The sequence below is a fragment of the Lepidochelys kempii genome, chromosome 1 (assembly GCF_965140285.1).
Source record: "Lepidochelys kempii isolate rLepKem1 chromosome 1, rLepKem1.hap1, whole genome shotgun sequence".
NCBI lineage: Eukaryota > Metazoa > Chordata > Testudines > Cheloniidae > Lepidochelys > Lepidochelys kempii.
Window position 1 is genome coordinate 197,558,771 of NC_136380.1, and position 21,057 is coordinate 197,579,827.

General features: G+C 44.0%; 1 protein-coding gene across 5 annotated transcripts in view; it reads left to right on the forward strand.

Annotated features, from left to right (window-relative positions):
* Nucleotides 1-21,057, forward strand: part of IMPG2 (interphotoreceptor matrix proteoglycan 2) — a 94,690-nt gene that overhangs the window by 9,932 nt on the left and 63,701 nt on the right. For all 5 annotated transcript variants that reach the window (XM_073306870.2, XM_073306886.2, XM_073306880.2 and 2 more), the window contains exon 3: nucleotides 13,746-13,912. In XM_073306870.2, coding sequence (XP_073162971.1) covers nucleotides 13,746-13,912 — 167 coding nt within the window. The remainder of the gene's footprint in view (nucleotides 1-13,745; nucleotides 13,913-21,057) is intronic.

Genomic DNA, 21,057 nt, shown 5'->3' on the forward strand with positions numbered 1-21,057 from the left:
ACTGTCAGCCTGGCACCATTCACCAGTACCAAATTCTTTCTCTCTCTTTGGGATGTCTGAGCTTAAGCACTGTGGTGGTGGCTGCCTTTCCTGTGCAGGCTCCAAAGTTCCTTGTGTATTCTTCTCCCACGGAGGGCCATACGCAATCTGGTTCTGTATGCTCATATACATTTCAGAGTTTATTCCTTAGGACAAAAGCACTTCTCCTAATGTGAACTTTCAGATGGCCAGAGTGGTGTACGGTCTTCCTATCAGGTCTGTGCTTGCCAGCCTGGGCTTAAGATACATTATCTAAAAGTACTGATCACAGAAGAAGGAATTAGTCAATATATTGGGCATAACAGTTGTTAATGAAGGAGTTGGAGGTGATTTTCAATGCTGTACTTGAGAAAGAAAAGTGTTCCTTAGAGGAATGAATCCTAGGGATTTTATCCATATTTATGGCCAGTGGCTTTGGTTATTCCAGAGGTAGGACTGAACCATCAACATTTAGATGTGGATCGAGATTATGACCCTCTTCTTCCCAAGTTTGAGTAGGTTCAGATCCAAAGTTATTTGGGATTGGTGCTATAAATTTGGATCATGGTTTGGATTTTGAAAAACCTTCCCCCCTCAAAGTTCGGGATGGTCAAGTTTTGATTCAGGACTATCTCTTATTAAAATAAAAGGATTTTAATGATTAAATGATTTCAGTAATAATTATTAGTATTGAACTACAAAAATAAAACTAAGAGTCTGTTTGATTGAAATACCCTAACAGAGAGGCTGAAGTTTCAACTTGTTACTCAAACCTTAACTAAAGGTGAACAGAAGTAGCTTTAAATACAAAACTAATGAACCTTACTGAGTGGCCAAAGATGATAAAAGGCATTTTAATTAAACAAAGGGGCTAATTTAGTACATCAGTGCATCATTCATTCCCTGCTTAGCCCTTTTCTGCATTGTTTCCAGCCAAGCAAATTTTCATGGCTGATTTAAGAGAACATATTCTGGGGTTTGTGATGGAAGCACTGGTTCAGCCTCTCCTTCATCTGAGATCTTAGGTATTAGCAAGTGCAGCTAAAAAGCTCCTTTTTCTCCAGAGAGATTTTTCTCTTTGCACTGAAATGCTGTATGGAGGTGGGGTGTGTGCTCTTTAAAGACTTAGTGCTGCTATTATTGTGAATTCTATCTTTAATTGTTGCTGTGTGCTGTTTAAAGGTTGCCATGTCCAACCCCGTACACATTTCAACAGCAGAGGAAGGGATCTGTGTGTGTATGCATATATACATATTATAATCTGTTTGGCAAGTGTTAATGAAACCTTTGGATGAGACGTACCTTAGAAGTGTCAGTCATTCTTTTTATTACTATGACCCTCAGTCTCACACAGGGGCTGCTCTACCAATTTTGCTGCCCCAAGCAGCTGCCACCGAAAGCCGCCATGGCGGGAAGAGCGGCAGAGCTGCTGCCGCCGAATTGCCGCTGCGGGACTCGGATTGCCGCCCCCTTCTAAATGCCTCCCCAAGCACCTGCTTGGAAAGCTGGTGCCTGGAGCCGGCCCTGGTCTCACATCATCACAGCAGGAGCCATGCAGTTCCGCAGAAGCAAAAAGAGAAGATATTGGCATCCTGCTGCTTCAGAATAGACTATCCTGCCTGATTCAGAATTCCTAGCCAACCGTACACGATTCGACTCTTAAGAGGCACTAATGGGATTAAATGGGGATAAAACTCCAGCACTGCCCACTTACACAAATGACCAGCAAGCTACCCCACCCCCAACTAGGTGTTCAATACTGTCATATGTTGTTCCTCCTGTTAACCTAACAAATCCCTGCATATCAAGTGAGATGTAATAGGCTAAGTGACTCTTTCTCTTCTGAAAGATAAATGCTAAAAGCAGAGCCAAAGACACAGTTCCTTGGGAATTAGTGCGTCCCATACGGATGGGCGAGGGGCATGTTATGGGCAAAGTTTCAACACAGGATTTCATACAGAGGGTCACATGGAAGTCTTAAATGGTTATTTTCAAAAGAACAGTGCAGCCTGCCGGGAAGGGAATTTTAAACAAAGACTTTTTTCCCCCTCCAAAAGATTTGGCTGTGTCCATGCCCTCTTAAACTGGATGTAAAACTTCTCAGGAGAAATATTTTCCATCAGAGAAATTGAGGGGAGGAAGATTAGGAAGTCGCTTGATCTTTGTTAGTTGTAAATTTATTTTTTCTTGTGACTACTGATAGGCAGCAATGCAGCCTGATGTATTGACATGCGATATGTCTCAACGAATAGGGCAGTGGCTGAAAGCCAGGGTTTCTGGTTCTACCATTGACGTACTGTGTCACCTCTATGCCTCGGTTTTCCCTGTGAAATGGAGATAGTAACATTTAACTGCCTTTGTTAGGGGCTTTGAGTTCTACAGGTGAAATGTATCGTAAAAATGCTAAGTATTTACGTACGCATACTGGTGTAAGCATCAGGTTTGAAACATCTGGACTTCTTCACCCCAGGTTAGAATCCTGGCAGTTTGAGCTTCCTCCTTCCACACTAGATCTGTTGAGTTTCACGTGGTTTTCTGATGCAGCCTTTAAAACCAAGGCCCTGTCGGCTCTGTGTGGACATTAAGAGCCCCTGGAACTTTTATTCATTGGCGTGCGAGTTTGCACCAGTGTCCTGAGCAAAAATTCCTGCTTTTTCCCTCAGTACAGTGAACTGGTTGTTCCCCTTCTAGCTGGGCTGTAGTTCAGTGGTGCATTAAATGATTTTTGAAGCACTCCTTGTGGATAAAAGATGCTATATAAATGTAAGACCTCCATTTTGAGAGAGAGGCTAGGACAGGCTATCTGATTGCCATTCCTGGCTCTGCCACTGATTTGCTGTGTGATTTACTAGAGTCACACAGCCGCTCATTGCCTCAGTTTCCCTTCTCATTGCCTCCCTGTAAAATAGGGAGAGTAATACTTCCTTAGCAGAAATGCTGTATAAGGCTTTAGTCATTAAGGTTTGTAAAGTGCTTTGAGTTCTTTGGATGAAGGGAGCTATAGAAGGGCAAAGTATTATTATTTTAATATTTTCTCTCTCTTTCAAGAGTTCTGAATTACCATCACCAGGTATGGATGGAAGCCATTTCCCGTAGAAGCTTCCCTTTCCACCCACATACAACTTCTAGCCTCTTTTTTTAACTGCCTTGAAAGACTAGTCTTGATTTAGTGATGGTTTTAATCAGTATCATCTGCTAGGGATTAAGGGGGGTGGATCAGAAATCCTGTCTCCTCCCGGAGCTGATCCTGCAAACACCACCAGGCATGGAGCTAACTACTGTGACTTGTCCCACACAAGTCTAGTGAATGTTTTTCCAGGGCAAGGACTAATGAAGACTGCAGGAACTAGCCAGATGGGTGAGCTATTTCCATTTGTGCTGAGGGGTAGCATTTGTACTCGAATGCTTTCTGGCAGTGTCACTACATCTGAAGTGGTGTCAGCATTTCTGTTGATACCCTGGTGTCAAGGTTCCTTCCCCACTCTGAACTCTAGGGTACAGATGTGGGGACCTGCATGAAAAAACCCCTAAGCCTATTTTTACCAGCTTAAGTTAAAACTTCCCCAAGGTACAAACTATTTTACCTTTTGCCCCTGGACTTTATTGCTGCCACCACCAAGCATCTAACAAATATATAACCCGCTTGGAAACGTCTTTCCCTCCAAAATCCTCCCAAACCCTACACCCCCTTTCCTGGGGAAGGCTTGATAAAAATCCTCACCAATTTGCTTAGGTGAACACAGACCCAAACCCTTGGATCTTAAGAACAATGAAAAAGCAGGTTCTTAAAAGAAGAATTTTAATTGAAGAAAAAGTAAAAGAATCACCTCTGAAAAATCAGGATGGTAGATACCTTACAGGGTAATCAGATTCAAAACATAGAAAATCCCTCTAGGCAAAACCTTAAGTTACAAAAAGACACAAAAACAGGAATATCCATTCCATTCAGCACAGCTTGTTTTCTCAGCCATTTAAACAAAACAGAATCTAACACATATCTAGCTAGATTACTTACTGACTTTTTACAGGAGTTCTGACCTGCATTCCTGCTCTGGTCCTGCCAAAGGCAACACCAAAGAGAGAGCCTTTGTTTCTCCCCCCCCACCTCCAGCTTTGAAAGTATCTTGTCTCCTCATTGGTCATTTTGGTCAGGTACCAGCGAGGTTACCTTTAGCTTCTTAACCCTTTACAGGTGAAAGGGTTTTTCCTCTAGCCAGGAGGGATTTAAAGGTGTTTACCCTTCCCTTTATATTTATGACACCTGGTTTTTCAGGGATTCACAACTCATTTGTAGAACTTCATTCCTGACTAAGCTTTTCATTCACGGCCTTGGTGTATGAGCAGACTTCTCTTTCTTTATTTTACTTCACATTTTAAAAGGTGGCTTGGCAACTGGTGTTGGCAACAACTAAGAAGTTCAGCCATCTGAGCTGCTTTTTGCATTCAAATCTCTAAATGGCTTTGATTTCAACAATGAACTTTGATATGAATGTTGGCATAATATTGTCCCAGAAAGTCTTGAAAATGTGGATGGAAAGGAGGAAGCTTGAGGTTAAGGCACAGGACTGGGATTTGCAGTATGTTCAGTACATGGCCCTGCCACAGACTTCTGGTGGGACCTGGGGCAAGTCACTGAATCTCTGTGAGCCTCAATTTCCCTTCTGTAAAATGGGGATGATAGCACTTCCCTAGCTCACAGTGGTGTTGTGAGGATAAATACATTAATGTTTGAGGTACTCAGATACTCGAATTCTCATTCATAGTATTAGATGCAACATACAGGAAGAGGACAATATCAAATGGTTGTGATGCTGCATTTTGCAGAGTGATTGCAATGCATGAGTGGTGGCTGCTTTTCATAAAGGATTAAATTCGGAGAGATGCTCAGCGTATGCAGCTTCCATTGATTTCACTGGGAATTTGCAGATGCTTGGCACCTCTTAGGATTTGGTTCAAGATTTGTACAGGGTAAGCAGTGTCCAGAGCGGGTGGGAGGGGGAGGGAATCCTTTTGTAAACTTAAAAAAATGAAAACAGAATGCTCTGCTAATGGGTACTAGATTGATACCTTTTCTAACCATTTGGGTTCACCCCACCTCAGATCTTGTCTCTGTTTGGCCCCAAGTGAACAAGAAGGGAAGGCTTCCTCATTAAGTGTCAGTTTAAACACTTAATGAGGAAAGCTTCCATTCGTTATGGTCCTCTGATTGAGTAAGCGAATTTCTGCTTGGAATCTTTTAACTTAGAGCAGTATTTCTCAATGACTGGACCGTGGAGTAGCGCATGTTCCTGAGATCTCCCTGACACAGTTTAGGAAGGCAGCAAGCTGGTCCCTGGTATCAAAAAGATTAAGAAGCACTGACTGCTGTTGCCTTCTTTCATTGTGTTCCTCCATTCAGTTTACAGTTTAATCAGTGGTGTTTGAGTGGCAGTTAACATCTCCCTGTTGAAGTCCTGAATTAATTCAATTGCTTGATCACTGCCCTTGTTTGCTTTGTGCCTATTTTTTCCCTACAATATGCATGGGCAACTCCCACTGAAGCCATCTGGAGTTGGGCTTGCACATGTGAGGGCAGAATGTGGCCCTCGGTAAAGAGCAATAAGTGAGACAAAACCTTTGGTAAGGCTATGTCAAAAGGCTCAGCAGTGGAGGCTGAGTTTGAACAGCCAGAGACCAGGGCTATTAGAGGGGCACAGCGCGGGGCCATAACGATCAGGGATGCTTTGAGGCAGCAATTTGAAGCTGAAAGCCACAAATATTTGTTGCTATGCTCGGCAGTGCAGTGCTTGTAATGCTAGGAGGTGACTGGTGCAGACGATGCAGTATGTTGGTTTAACAGAATTGTATGTTGCTTTGCAGGGCTCTTTTTGCTTTCAATTCATAGAATAAAGATTGCTTTCAAACCAACACAATTTTTATTAAAAGACAACAACCGGAGGAGAGAGTCAAATAAAAAAAAATAGCATCAGCAGTGAGGGAGATGGAGGAAGGGAAGGTCCCAGGAGGAGGTGGGGTCCCGGAACGGCTAAAGATTTACATATGTCCAGGGATCATACCCAACCTTTTCCTTTGGAGTACAGTGCAGCGGGTACTGTACTTCAGCAGGGCCAAACTGCAGAGGGACGGGTGTGGAGTGCAGTGGGTAGTGCAGAGCTGCACTGTGAGAGGGGAGGAGTGGAATGCCGCAGGTATAGACTGGAGCCAGAATGTTGATATCCGTGTGGTGTTGGTGTCTGGGGGGAGCATGGGGAAGAGTTTTGTGACAGCGGCCGCAAGGGACGGTGGGCACGGAGCTGCTCAGTTTGAAGAGTTAGTATCGCCTGGAGCATGTCTGCTTGGTGCTCCATAATGTTTAAGAGCCACTCCGTGGCTTCATTCTGGCATGCTGCGTTCTCCTTTTGGTCCCTCTTCTCGCTATCCCGCCACTCCTTCAATTCCTGTTTCTCGGTGGTGGAGTGCATCATAACCTCACACATAAAGTCCACCTTAGTTCTTGGCTGCTTTCTCATTCTGCACAGCCATTCAACCTCTGATAACAAAGAGGGAGGTTGGGCTCCCAAGGTCATCTCTGTGAAGTTTAAATGCAACATTTTACAGAAGCAGTATTGTTTGCAACACAAACACCACAGATTCAGTGCTTTAAAACACAGCCAGTACTCGCACAAGACCCCCAAAATGGTGAGTAGCTGCAGGGGCAGGGTAAATAGCTCTTCCCGGACCCTGCTGTACACTGGGAACGTGGCTCTTGGGGAGAGCCAGCACTGTAATCAATCCTGTCCCCACACTTTCCACAGGATGTGATCATTATAGAAGATATCTCGCTGTTGAGTGTGAGCAGGGAATCAATGGAGGGTCTTCTCCAAGACTACGGCTTCCGCCCTGGACCTTATGCGGCTCGCCTGTGTGCAGCAATGGTGTGTCCCGTCCCACACCCCCCCCCGCCTCGTGATGGCACAGTGATGTGGGAAAGTTACTGTTAATGGGGCAAGAAACAAAGCAGCTCTACCGAGGAATCTGTGGAAGCGGATTGCCCAGTATCTCCACAAGAGTTTCCTGGAGATCTCTGTGGGAGATTCCTGTGAAGTGAGGGAGTCAATCAATAGCCTGTTTTGCCACTCAGACTAGGCATGCGGTGCGAGACAAGTCTGCTTTCTGCAACCCTCCTGCCCCCAACAACTTGCTTCAGCGATTTCCAAAATCAAATCCACTTACCAGGGGCCTCCTCTCCTGTTTGCGCTTCACCGACATCCGGCAGCCGTGACTGGCTAGGCTTCTCTGGGGTAGAGAAGAGCTCCTGTCTGCATGCATCTCTGACCGAGTCATCCTCTGCCTCTGGGTCCCCCTCCACATTCTCGTCCAAGATTTCCTCCTCCTGTCTCAGTCCACTCTCGACTGGCATGTGAGCCCCCGAAGTATCCACAGAAGTCTTCGCAGTGGAGGTGGGGTCACCACTGGGTATTGCATCCAGCTCTTTGTAGAACCGGCAGCTTGTGGGTGCAGCACCGGAGCAGCAGTTTGCCTTCCGTGCCCTGTGGTAGGCCTTACACAGCTCCTTCACTTTGATCCTGCGCTGCAATGTGTCCTGGTCATGGCCCCTTTCTGTCATGCATCGTGAAATCTGTCCTTAGGTATCGTAATTCCTATGGCTGGAGCGCAGCTGGGACTGGACAGCCTCCTCTCCCCAAGTGCTGATGAGGTCCAGCAGCTCGGCATTGCTCCAAGTGGGGGATCGCCCGGTGCGTGCAGCAGGCTTGGTCACCTGGAAAGATGCGCTGAGACCACTGCACACGTCACCGAGCAAACAGGAAGGGGGCTTTCAAAATTTGCAAGGAATTTACGGGGTGGGGCTGACGGTCACCTGAGGGCAGGGCAAGAGTGTTCCAACCGATGACCAGAGAGGTGAGAACAGGCATTGTGGGACACCTCCCGGAGGCCAGTCACAGCGCTGTAATCTACCTGGGTGTCTACATTGGCACTGCAGCGCTGTAGCCCCAGCGTAGAAAGCTGTACGCCTCTCGTCGGGGTGGTTTTTTTATAGCACTGCAACTGCACAGTTTCTGCGCACTAAGTGGCGTGGCAGCGTGTGCACCTCGGGAGTTACACCGCAGGAAGCCGCTTTACTGTGCAGAAACTTGCCAATGTAGACAGGGCTCAAGTCTTTTGCTTTAAAGGTGGGTTTTTAATTATGAAGACTGTTGGCCATGTCTTTATCTTTTCCTAAACTCCTATTTTCCATTTTTGGTCTCCTACCTCATTTGCTTTTATCTCCTTTGAATTTGAAAAGGGTAGTTTTTTAGGTTTTATTATATTTTAATTTTTTTCATTAAGTTGTGCAGTGTACAGAATACTTAGGGCGAGGGAAAGGCAGACAGGAGGGATTCTTATACATAAAAATGCTTCTGTACTTTTTGGGGAGTCTTGGGGGGAGGGGCAAGGGGCATGGCCTTTGGGGAGGGGTGAGACGGGGCGGCGCCTCAGGGGTCCAGTTATCCGGAATTAGAAAGTAGCCCCTTACTTTGCAATTTGACCCATTTAAGTAAATAGGGTAATTTGCAGAATAAATTACTACTCAGTGGGAACATGCGTGGCAGAATGACTAGTTTGTTTAGGTTGGCGGTCAGCACATACAGCTGTAGTGTTGGAATGAACACCAATGGAAATCGCAGTATAAGTTTGTCCAAGATTTTTATCCCTCCCCAAATCCACAGGGTCACATGAGTGAATTCTCATCAGACTATTTAGGAGCCAGAAATAATTTCTTGTCAACAGACCTACGGATTCTAAATAGTGTCAGTAGTGTCAGCAAAGTGAGGGTCTTCTCTGCTTTGTTAGATAAGTATTAGTTAATGTATAACAAATCAAGATATGCAATAGTGTTTTTTCAACAACAGGCCAAATTCCCTCTCCTGCCCAGTTACCCCCATATATCATTGATTTCGTTGGAGGTGACTTGGTATAAATGAGGGGAGAATTTGACTCCCCATCCCTTTCCCTCCTCCACAAAAAAATGTGACCATATTTTCCGGCTAAATTTGGTTAATGGCATCAGAACCCACAGATGGCACAGCACCTGTGAGATTGGGATTCAGGGTTGGTGGGGGAGTGACTAATTCTAATTGAAAGGACACACAACAAATCCCTAATCTAACAGGAGCTGATTGGGAGCAAATGTGCATGCTGCAGCAGCTTGTAATCAGGGGAAATGCTGTTGATCAAATTAATTTTAAAAATGAGATTAGACATATTTAAGACTGTAAAAAAAAACTGCCTGGGATTATTACTGCTAGTTATTACTTGCATCTGGGCAGCCAGTACTTGGTCTGTTGCTGTTTGAAAACCTTGTGGGGTCAGACAGAGTCTCTGCAAAGATTTGCAAGAGATGTGTTGTTGCACTTCAGCTTGCATCTGTTTCATGTCACAATTACAGCCTGTTTGAAAACTCATCCCAGTTATTTGGAATCGGAGTAGGCTAGGTACTACACTGCACTGGATACCTAGGAGGGCCCTATGCACCTCCATAAGATACGAATAACTCCCAGTGAAATCAAGTAGAGTTACTTCTATCCTGTGGTATTAAAATAGTGTTCTGGATTTGAGGCTGATCTCAGGCCTTTCCTAAACCCTCACATCTAGAGGAGAGTGGGAGGAAACATTGCAGAGGTTAGTGGTGATGGTTTGAACTGTGATAGTGCCCAGAGGTCCCAGTCAGGATCCTGGCCCTATGGTGGTCTCTGCCCACCAAAGAGTTTGCTATCTAAGAAGACAAGTGACATGCAAAATCAAATATATACAATTTTCAAAATATATATGTACATTTGCCATTTTTACTTATGAATAGATAAAATTAAGTGCCACTTCTCTCAATTTGCCCTTCAACCTAAGCAAAAATTGACTGATTTTTGCATAGGCATGACAACAGATATGAGGCAGTCTTCACTAGAAGACATAACATACATATAAAAATTTACCAGCAATATCTCTGAAAGACGACATACCTTATAAATTCTTAGTTAAACAAGTGCAATGTGTTTAACCCAAAGAGCATCTGACACCCGGAGGTAATCGTCATCAAGTTTTGGAGCTTGGCAGCACAGAGAGGTTTTTTTTAAGCTGCTTGAAGAAAATGACTTAAGAAAGATTCAAGGTCAGTTCCCTATAGGTCCTGGCTGAGTATGTCAGACTTTCCCTGAAAGCGAAGCATTTCTCTGCCAAACTACTGTATATAGCTAGTGGAGGAAAATCCCATAAATCTCTCTCCTCCATTTATCCTGGGTCAAAGAGGGGTCCTTGCATGAGCATTATGTGACCAACTGCTCTGACTGGAAAACAGAGAGAGATTAGAGCACGTACAGTACTGGAAGAGACTTTACCCTTGTGGTCACAAACCTTCTCAGCTTACAGCTCAGAGTCAGCCCTTTGGAAGTACATACATACAGTAATGTTAAAATAGCTCTTTACTTTTTTAAGCACATCACATTTTCATCTCATGATTCTAGCCCTGCTTTTCAGTAGCCATTAACACAATGATAACTTCCGATATTTATTTTAAGTCAGTCACACAATTGACGTGAGTCTTTCACAACTTCACAATGACAAGAGACATGAGTCTTTCACAACTTCAAGTGACCTGAACCTCTGTTGAACTAGTACTTAAATGACTTACATTACCAAAGTATGTGAGTTTCTCACAACCTCTATGTATGATACTCACAATACACCTGTGAAGTAGGGAAGTGCCGTCATGTCCATTTCACAGATGGGGAACTGAGGACTAGAGAGACTAAGTAAGTTGCTCAAGTCGCACAGGAAGACACTGGAGATCAGGAAAATGAGTCTGGGTCCCCTGAGTCCCAAATTAGTGCCCAAACCACTGGCTCATCCTTCCTTCCCTCTCTTGTCCAGTACGCACTGCCTCCAGCAACAAAGTGCCACCCACTAACACTATGCCTGCTGCACCTGGAGCTGCAGCTAGCAAGAGATGTTAAGAGTAACAGGAAGGGTTTCTTCAGGTATGTTGGCACCAAGAAGAAAGCCAAGGAAAGTGTGGGCCCCTTACTGAATGAGGGAGGCAACCTTGTGACAGAGGATGTGGAAAAAGCTAATGTACTCAATGCTTTTTTTGCCTCTGTCTTCACGAACAAGGTCAGCTCCCAGACTGCTGCGCTGGGCATCACAGCATGGGGAGTAGGTGGCCAGCCCTCTGTGGAGAAAGAAGTGGTTAGGGACTATTTAGAAAAGCATGGGGCTGGATGCGTTGCATCCGAGAGCGCTAAAGGAATTGGCAGCTGTGATTGCAGAGCCATTGGCCATTATCTTTGAAAACTCGTGGCGAACAGGGGAAGTCCCGGATGACTGGAAAAAGGCTAATGTAGTGCCCATCTTTAAAAAAGGGAAGAAGGAGGATCCTGGGAACTACAGGCCAGTCAGCCTCACCTCAGTCCCCGGAAAAATCATGGAGCAGGTCCTCAAGGAATCAATCCTGAAGCACTTACACGAAAGGAAAGTGATCAGGAACAGCCAGCATGGATTCACCAAGGGAAGGTCATGCCTGACTAATCTAATCACCTTCTATGATGAGATTACTGGTTCTGTGGATGAAGGGAAAGCAGTGGATGTATTGTTTCTTGACTTTAGCAAAGCTTTTGACACGGTCTCCCACAGTATTCTTGTCAGCAAGTTAAAGAAGTATGGGCTGGATGAATGCACTATAAGGTGGATAGAAAGTTGGCTAGACTGTCGGGCTCAATGGGTAGTGATCAATTGCTCCATGTCTAGTTGGCAGCCGGTATCAAGTGGAGTGCCCCAAGGGTCAGTCCTGGGGCCGGTTTTGTTCAATATCTTCATAAATGATCTGGAGGATGGTGTGGATTGCACTCTCAGCAAATTTGCGGATGATACTAAACTAGGAGGAATGGTAGATACGCTGGAGGGCAGGGATAGGATACAGAGGGACCTAGACAAATTGGAGGATTGGGCCAAAAGAAATCCGAGGTTCAACAAGGATAAGTGCAGGGTCCTGCACTTAGGACGGAAGAACCCAGTGCACCGCTACAGACTAGGGACCGAATGGCTAGGCAGCAGTTCTGCGGAAAAGGACCTAGGGGTGACAGTGGACGAGAAGCTGGATATGAGTCAACAGTGTGCCCTTGTTGCCAAGAAGGCCAATGGCATTTTGGGATGTATAAGTAGGGGCATAGCGAGCAGATCGAGGGACGTGATCGTTCCCCTCTGTTCAACATTGGTGAGTACTGTGTCCAGTTTTGGGCCCCGCACTTCAAGAAGGATGTGGATAAATTGGAGAGAGTCCAGCGAAGGGCAACAAAAATGATTAGGGGTCTGGAACACATGATTTATGAGGAGAGGCTGAGGGAACTGGGATTGTTTAGTCTGCAGAAGAGAAGAATGAGGGGGGATTTGATAGCTGCTTTCAACTACCTGAGAGGTGGTTCCAAAGAGGATGGTTCTAGACTATTCTCAGTGGTAGAAGAGGACAGGACAAGGAGTAATGGTCTCAAGTTGCAGTGCGGGAGGTTTAGGTTGGATATTAGGAAAAACTTTTTCACTAGGAGGGTGGTGAAACACTGGAATGCATTACCTAGGGAGGTGGTAGAATCTCCTTCCTTAGAAGTTTTTAAGGTCAGGGTTGACAAAGCCCTGGCTGGGATGATTTAATTGGGGATTGGTCCTGCTTTGAGCAGGGGGTTGGACTAGATGACCTCCTGAGGTCCCTTCCAACCCTGATATTCTATGATTCTGTTAGAAATGGACCAAATTTTAATTTTCTGCAGAATTTTTTCTATTGAAAGTTTTTTCCATTTTGAAACCTTCAATTGTTATTGAAATCTCAATTTTGGGGGTGTGAGGGGGGGAATTCTGCCATGACACTAAACTGTCAATCAAAATTGGTGATGCAAAAACTGAAAGGCAAAAATGCAAAATAATTAACCAAGCTAACTTTTTCATCAATAATTTGCACTGAATTATTTTTTTTTTACAAAATGTGCAAATATTCATTTTTGATAGGGCTTGTTTTCAATGGAAAATGTCCTCCAGCTTTTCTGAAAAGGTATAATTCTTTCTGGAACTTTGGAATGGAAAATATATCATGGGAGTGACTGCCTGTTTTGGGAATATGACAATTTGCTTCACTTCACTTTACTAAAGAGGCCCTGAAGTGTGAGAGATGCAATGTTGCCTATTCTTGAGAAACTTGGTGTTTTTCTTAAAGCGCCTGCCTCTGAAGTCATGTGAATACATGCAAACCTCAGCTTTAATTTAAGTCTCTAGCTCTCTTGGTTGCAGTGAAAGCTTGCAAATGTGAACCTTAGTGTTTCAAAAACCAGAAGGCAAATCAATTATTTTTTAAGCCAATTTCATGGTTTCTACGGTCTTACTCTTAATTTTTGAATACTTGGAGTTGGCAATACTGGAGATGTTTATATTTTCCAGAACACAGCATGTCAATGTGACTTTTATTTTAGATTAAGGAGAACAGCAAGCAAAGTAAGAACAAATATAAAGTCTCTATTAGGGATGCAACAATGTGTGTCTTTTAATACATAAGATCTTCCATTCTGAATCCCCCTCAAAACCCTGCTCACTCACATACAGGCAGGCAGAATTCATACATATTAAAGTGTGTAGTACTCAGAAAATAGAACTATAGCTATCCACACCCACAGAGACCCTTCACCTTGTATTTATATTGTGTATTTCTGCTTTTCTAGTGTGCCAGGAAGCAGTCTGGGAGGTCTTCAAGACATTCTGGGATAGACTTCCAGCACGTGAAGAATATCAGTACTGGATGAGTTTGTGTGAGGAAGGAACTATGAGCATATTTGAAATGGGCACAAACTTCAGTCAGTCCGAAGAGCACCAGAGCCTGATTAAGAAGGTAAGTGCAGTAGGATGGGGTCTGGTTACCAAATCTTTTTCAGGAAACCAGCATGCATTGTTATGCTCCAATGTGCGACTTCAAATGACAATGAAAAAAAAGTACATGTCTGAGTTTTGTGGTGCCTGGATTATTAATTTAGAGGTACTGTGTTATGAAAATAAGGCACTGTGCTCATTTGAGGGAGAGCAAAACATTATGATGCAGAGGATTTTGCTTTAATGAGTACCTCAGTGCCATTCACTGCAATGACCTGTCTAGTGCGTATGTGGGACCATTGCCTTCTACTGGATGGAATCAGACTTGTTCAGCTGATTATCATAGGCCTGAGGGCCACATCTGGGTGGGGAAATTGTATGTACGGCCATGAATGTAGGGCTGGGGCAGGGGGTTGGGGTGTGGGAGGGGGTGCAGTGTGCAGGAAGGGGCTCAGGGCAAGGGGTTGGGGTGCAGGAGGGATTTGGGGTGTGGGCTCCAGCCCAGCACCGCTTACCTTGAGCGGCTCTGGGGTGGCAGCAATGCACAGCAGGACTAAGGCAGGATCCCTGCCTGCCCTAGCCCCATGCCATTCCGGCACCACGTCCCTGCGGCCCCCCGCAGCTCCCATTGGCCACGGGTGCCTGCAGGCGAGGGCAGTGAGTGGAGCCCTCTGCCCCCTGCCTCCCCAGGGGCTGCAGGGACATGGTGCCGGCCACTTCTGGGAGCGGCGCAGGGTTCGCGGAGCCATGGGGGTGGCAATCCTGCAGGCTGGATCCAAAGCCCTCAGGCCCGCGGGCTGTAGTTTGCCCGCCCCTGTCATCGGCTGTCTACAGCTAATAGAGGTTTTCTTTCAGCTCAAGTGGTAGGCACCTGGGACTTCAGAGCAGGAGCCTCAGTTGCATTCTTGCTCTTACTAAGCTGAACAGCACAATGACAATACTGCCATTCCGGTCACCACGTATTTGCTACTCAGACATGCACGTGCACATGATTTGCAAATGTGTGTGTTTGTAGACATTAGACTCGATATCCTGCCTAGAGAGTCTGTGGCCTTGTCTACATGGAGAGTTTGCACAGATTTAACTAAGGGTGGGACTATAAACCACTGTAGCCAAACTGGTGCAAACCCCTGTGTGAACACTGATTATTTTGGTTTAAACCAGGCTTAATTTTATCTTAAATCAGTTTGGCACTGCTTTAAACTAACCTGAAACAAGCCACTCTTAAACCAAATCGGCATGTCATCCCAAGGGTTTGCACGGGTTTAACTAAACCCGTGCAAGTTTGTATGTGTACAATGTCTGGCTCTATAACAGTGTTTGCTTAAAATGGTTTTTGCAGTCCAGGCATATATTTCTTCTTTGAAGGGAGTTGATGGTGGAATATAAGAGGCCATTTTTCTTTCATACAGAGCAGTTGTTCATTAAGGATGAAGGCTGTTCTAAGATGTATGGTGGATTCTATGATCTTTTTAAAGCCAAAAATCTCCATTGCTTTTGAAGATTGGAGATTTGTGTGTGCTAATGAGTAAGTTAACGCTTGGGTAGGCTTTGAGGACTCTTAGGAACACAAGCCTATAAGATGCGTAACGTGTTGGTTAGTGTGTATGTGTTCCGCTGCTGGTCAGAATATGAGACCGGCTCAAGTATTTGTCATGGTCACTTGCTAGTGACTGACCCACAGGGGATATAAACCTGAACAGCACTACAGCTAATGGTGCCTCTGTCTGTGCTCATGTGTTGGTTTTTGTAGATGGATGCTGGCAGAGTCCTGTTGTTAACCTTCATAAACATGTAAGAAATTTGGTAGTGTTGCAGTTATCCTTGGAAAAGTTTGCAGCTAGATAATGAATGAAGTTCTAATGGAAAATTTTAAGGGAGTTAGTTTTTTATTTACATTTTGAGTGTATTGTTGAACTACCTGAAGTATTATAGTGGTATGGGTGGTATAGAGTTGAAGGTTTCAGAGTAGCAGCCGTGTTAGTCTGTATTCGCAAAAAGAAAAGGAGTACTTGTGGCACCTTAGAGACAAACCAATTTATTTGAGCATAAGCTTTCGTGAGCTCATAAAGGGAGGCACATTCTGATGCATCTTAGTCCCCACTGTTGCTTCAATGTTTTGGATAGAGTATTTAATATTACATATGAAATCATTAAAGAATGAATTGCTTTAAGTCCAGCAATTAATTTAGGTTGAATTGTTTGTTGTCCATTCTCCTACACAAGGGTGATTCTCTCTCTCTCATACATGCACTCACTCACATAGTGTTTCTGTTTCCATTGCTGCCATCTACCACTTACTTCTAAGCTCTTGGACTACTTTGCTCCACCCTGAAATTTCCACATGGCTCCCCACTGCCTCCTACCTTCCCAGTACATCCAAATGGCTCCCCCTGAGCATTTGATCTAGAAATCATTGTGATAAAATAAACATGGAACCCTACCCTACCATTTTCAATCAGTTTTCAGAGAATGCATGTGTTTTAAGGTGGCTCTGAGGACTTTAGTCTGCATAGACATACGCCTTATAATTCTCTTTACTTTCAAGAACATTTTCCCTCCTAATTGTTGCTGCTTCATCCCTGAATGGATAGTGTGGCTTTCATGAGTCATTGGCCAACTAAGTCTACGTGACTCCTAGATGACTTTCTACAGCTCTGGGTTGTGTCCTGTTTCTCTTGTCCTTTTCTCCAGCTGAGATGATGTTGGAGGTTGTGTATGAAACCCTTAGGATATTTGTGTAAATCTGCTTTCTTTTGCTGCGCTTGTCCATTATTTGCTCTCCTTTGTCTTTCATCTTTTATGTTCATAGGGCTTGTGTGACAAAGCCAGGCTACAATCTGGACTGATAAACAGCTGTATCCCTCGAGTTCTCTAACCTGGGGTGCCTTTTACACTGCCTTGTTGTGAGAACAGCCACTCCTGATCTGCTCTCACACAGCGTCCAGCATGTAGATTACTCCCAGTTCCACTGTATGAGTGCTGTAGCCAGTTACTCTTGAATTACACTACAGAGCGACACCAGCAAACTCCCAGTCCAAGACTTTCCCACAGAAATGTGTGTCTTGTACTGCCCAGCTCTCTCCTGGACAATATAACCTCATAAAAAGTCCATCATTTTATTAAGAAAATGATATGCACAAATCCTGTTATCCCAAATGGAGTTTCCCAAACACTTCAATCCAAATACTCTGGTTTAGATAAAACAATAAAACAAGCTTATTAACTACAAAAGGATAGATTTTAATTGACTACAAGTAATGAGGCATGAAAGTCAGAATTGGTTACAAGAAAAACAAAAGTAAAATGGAACTAATGTCTAACTTAACAACCTAGAGTGAATTCAAAGCAAAGGTCTCTCTCACCACATGCTTCAGCAGTCTTACTGGCTGAACGTCTTTCAGTCAGGATCCTTCTCCCAGTCCAATGCCACTTCCTTTGTTCTTTAGCTGTTGTGGATGCCGTGGGCAAAGAGAAAGGGAGGAATAATTTGGAGCTTTTGCTCTCCCTTCTTATAGTTCTTTCTCTTCTTTGAGAAGTCTCTCCAGCTGGGCTTCAGGTGACAGACAATCTGTGTGGATGGGAACCACAAGTTGTTTCTTTGTCAAAATGTAGATTTTTTTGGTCACACCTTCTTTCTTGCTGACGTTTAACCAGGTGATGGTCCATTTGATTTCGTTGACACCTGGCTGAGGCATCAGCTAGCCTTTTGTCTCTGGGGAACTGGTTTATGGCTGCTTCCCAGACTTGGAATATGTCCTCCTAATACCATACAGAGAAATCTTATGACTTTACATACAATGTTACCACACATATTTTACGAGGACAATAATGATCAGTCAGTCATGAGTTTTGAAATGATATCTCACCAGGCATACTTGGTACAAAAGTTATCATAATCCTGTGAAAGGGATGAACACAGGGGTACAGACTGTCACAGCTTGTTCATGCAAGATGCTGAGCACCTTAATACCCACCCTTGACTTCTTCTGATGGTGGTCAGCATCTCACAGGAGCTCAGCAGCTCGCAGGATGAAGTGTGTGAATGGTCCACATACTCAGTTGCTTAACAGAAAGAATCTCTTCTGTTTTGCACTGTAGTAAACAGCAAAGCAGCATACACTCTGTTGGTAATTCTGCGGTCTATCAGTTTGTATTTTGACCACTTAGCCCAGGCTCTGAAATTTCCTTTGATCTGTTATCCTACTATTTTTCAGGTTCATGGACCTCGGTTTTTCCAGGTTCCAGCTAGGACTGGAACTGGAAATTCTGCAACACTGGTCAGATATCCAACCAAAGTTCACATATTTAAGAGATGTGGAGGGTTCAGATAAGCAATATGAATAGGCTTTTGTGATGCTTTTCTGAACTGAAATCCATACATTTTGCGACTCCCCCATCTCTAGCATATACAATAACCCTAACCTTATACAATATTGTGTCATGGGGTTTTTCGTACAAATTGTATCCTAAGATGTTTTGCAGAAGTGTTAAGTATATAGTTACAGAGTTAAAAGAACAGAGGGAGAGAAATGTAATAAAATACAGGCAAGGGAAAAAAACATTTCCAGATGAGATTCAAAATAGACGTAGAGTCAATTATATCCACAGTTTTACTTTACAATGCTTTGACAACAACAAGACAAGACCATGTAAAAACTATGGAATAAACACTAGAAATCTGTGCAAAAATTCTAGTGTCATGACTCCAGTATAGTATCAGTTTTTCAAACCATCACCTAAGTCTAATATTTGGTGGCACTTTAGGATTGCATATTCCAGACTCAGACATTGAATGAATAGTGGTATATTACATCCGTGATCATATCATAAATAACATGACTGGCTCTGGTCATAAGAATACAGATTATCCATATATGGTGGCTAGATTAAAAAAAAATTGGCCTTCCAGAAGAAGAAATCATTTGTTTTAAATAATGTATCTAAAACATTTTGTGACCTTCAGTTCTTCGAGTGTCCTCTGCATATTCCCACTCGTGGGATATACCAACTGGTGTAGCTTGGACAGTGAAACCTTCTGGTAGCAGTGCCTGTTAAAGCATTCACATACCCCTTCTTCCCCTTCCTTAGTGTTTGAGCTTGTGCTGAGGGTGTGTCTATAAAAGAGCATGGTGTTGGTTGCCACCTCAGATCCTTCCACCGCTAATGCAGGGTCTAGTGTGTTTGTCATTTACTATTCTGTAAAAGGAAGGGAAGTGTATTGGGAGTGTGAATATGCAGAGCGCATCTCAAAGAACTCCAGCTACCAGTAAGTAACCTTCTTCATTTTTTTTTTCCATTGGTCCAACATTGTGTCATGGCAAGTGTGGAAAGGCGTAGATGTGTGACTGCTGTGGAGAAATGCAGGAGTAACAAAATGGGCACCAGACTTGTTGCGGTTATGTTGCTGTAACATCCAGACGATGTTCACTTATCTGAAATTGGAAGTGGCATTTGGATAGTGCGGTGCAGATTTTGTTGCCTGTACACTTTGGGCAGTTAACCAATCTGTCTTTCTCCTGCCCCTCTCATCTGTAATTCACTCATCGTCCCACCCCCAAGCCAGACCTGCGATTACACACAATAGGCTTGATCCTGCAAGGCACAGATGTGGAGTGTTGCATGTATAAACCTAGGATAGAGCAGATTGATGAGCAGGGCACAGAGGAGACTGATCCTGCATTAATGAGAGCACTTCTGTGCAGCTGCCAGGTTACTGCTGCCCAGTGGCAGGAAGCAGGCCAAAAAGGGTATTTGCAAGAAGAGATTTGCAAGGGAGACGGGATGGGGTAGAGTAGCTGGATAGGGTATGCCTCATTAGCAGATTGAGACTCTCTTAAGCCCTTGACTTCTCAGACATGATCATTAACTGTCTATGCCCGGCCCTGATCTTCTCAGAATAAGAAACCTGGAGGGACAGGAGGCGTGAGTCGGATTTCCATGCAGTGCGGAGCCTGGCACTTAACTGTACCTTGTGTCTGTGTGGAGCCTCTACTCACACTCATGATGAAGCACAACAATTTAGGAATGTGGACAATTTTAATATCCAATTACAAATAAATAAATAGTACACTCTGTTAGTTACCACAATATAGGTAGCTGACAGGAATTTTAAAATAGTATGGCATGGGCTGTCATGGCATGTGTGAGTGGTGGCCCCACAGACTTGTAAGGGCCAGGAAAATTGCATTATGTACATTTCAGAACATTTGTTACTAATCAGCAGCCATGGGAATCATAGAAATGTAGGACTGGAAGGGACCTTGCCAGGTCATCTAGTCCAGTCCCCTGCACTGAGGCAGGGCTAAGTATTAAGTTCTGTTAGTACTTAAGACTTGTTAATGTTAAATCTTGACTGAGAGAGTCCTAATTTTTGGGACTGTCATCTGGGCTGTCGGCATCTCTTGTTTAGAACCCTCCACTGGGCTTTTGATCAGGCCCACTGCAAGTGTATATAATATCAGTACACAAAAACACTGTACTGTGTATCGGTGATCTCTGTGGAATGTACCTGAAAAAGGAAGGCAATGAAAAATTAAATCTACCACAGTATACACCCTTTATTACCCCCCACCCCCAGAGATGAACATCTCACAACTAGTACAACCACCATCCACCACAAAAAAATGCACCACAACCTTAACTATGCCCCAGTAAGGACACCAGCCTTCCAGCATCCCCTTCCCCAAATTCCACCCATCCACCTCCATCACAAACAGACCAAAACGGCCCCCTCTGTTGTCCCTTCACGTCACAGTTTTGTCAAGTGATGCAGGTTTGGGAAGATTCATGCAGTTCCTGGTCTCTGTCAAAAGCTAACAGCTACTTCATAGAAGATCCTGGTTGTTGTAAACCTCCTGCTCTCCCAGCACATATGATTCAGATATGACGAACAGTCAGTGCTGACCATTTTTGTATTCTTTTACAAACAAAACAAGTTACGGTCTTTCTTCAGTTTGTAGTTTTGGGGCTAGAGGGGGCCAAAATATCATGGGACTCAGAATGTGAATTTAGTTGTGGCCAGTTTAAATTTAAACTGAAACTAACCAATGGATTTTTTTTTTAAAACTCCTCAGAAAATTCAAGCATATTTTTCACTCCATTATCCAAGTTGTTAATGAAAATATTGAACAGTATTGAAACCAAGAAAGATCCCTATGGGACCCC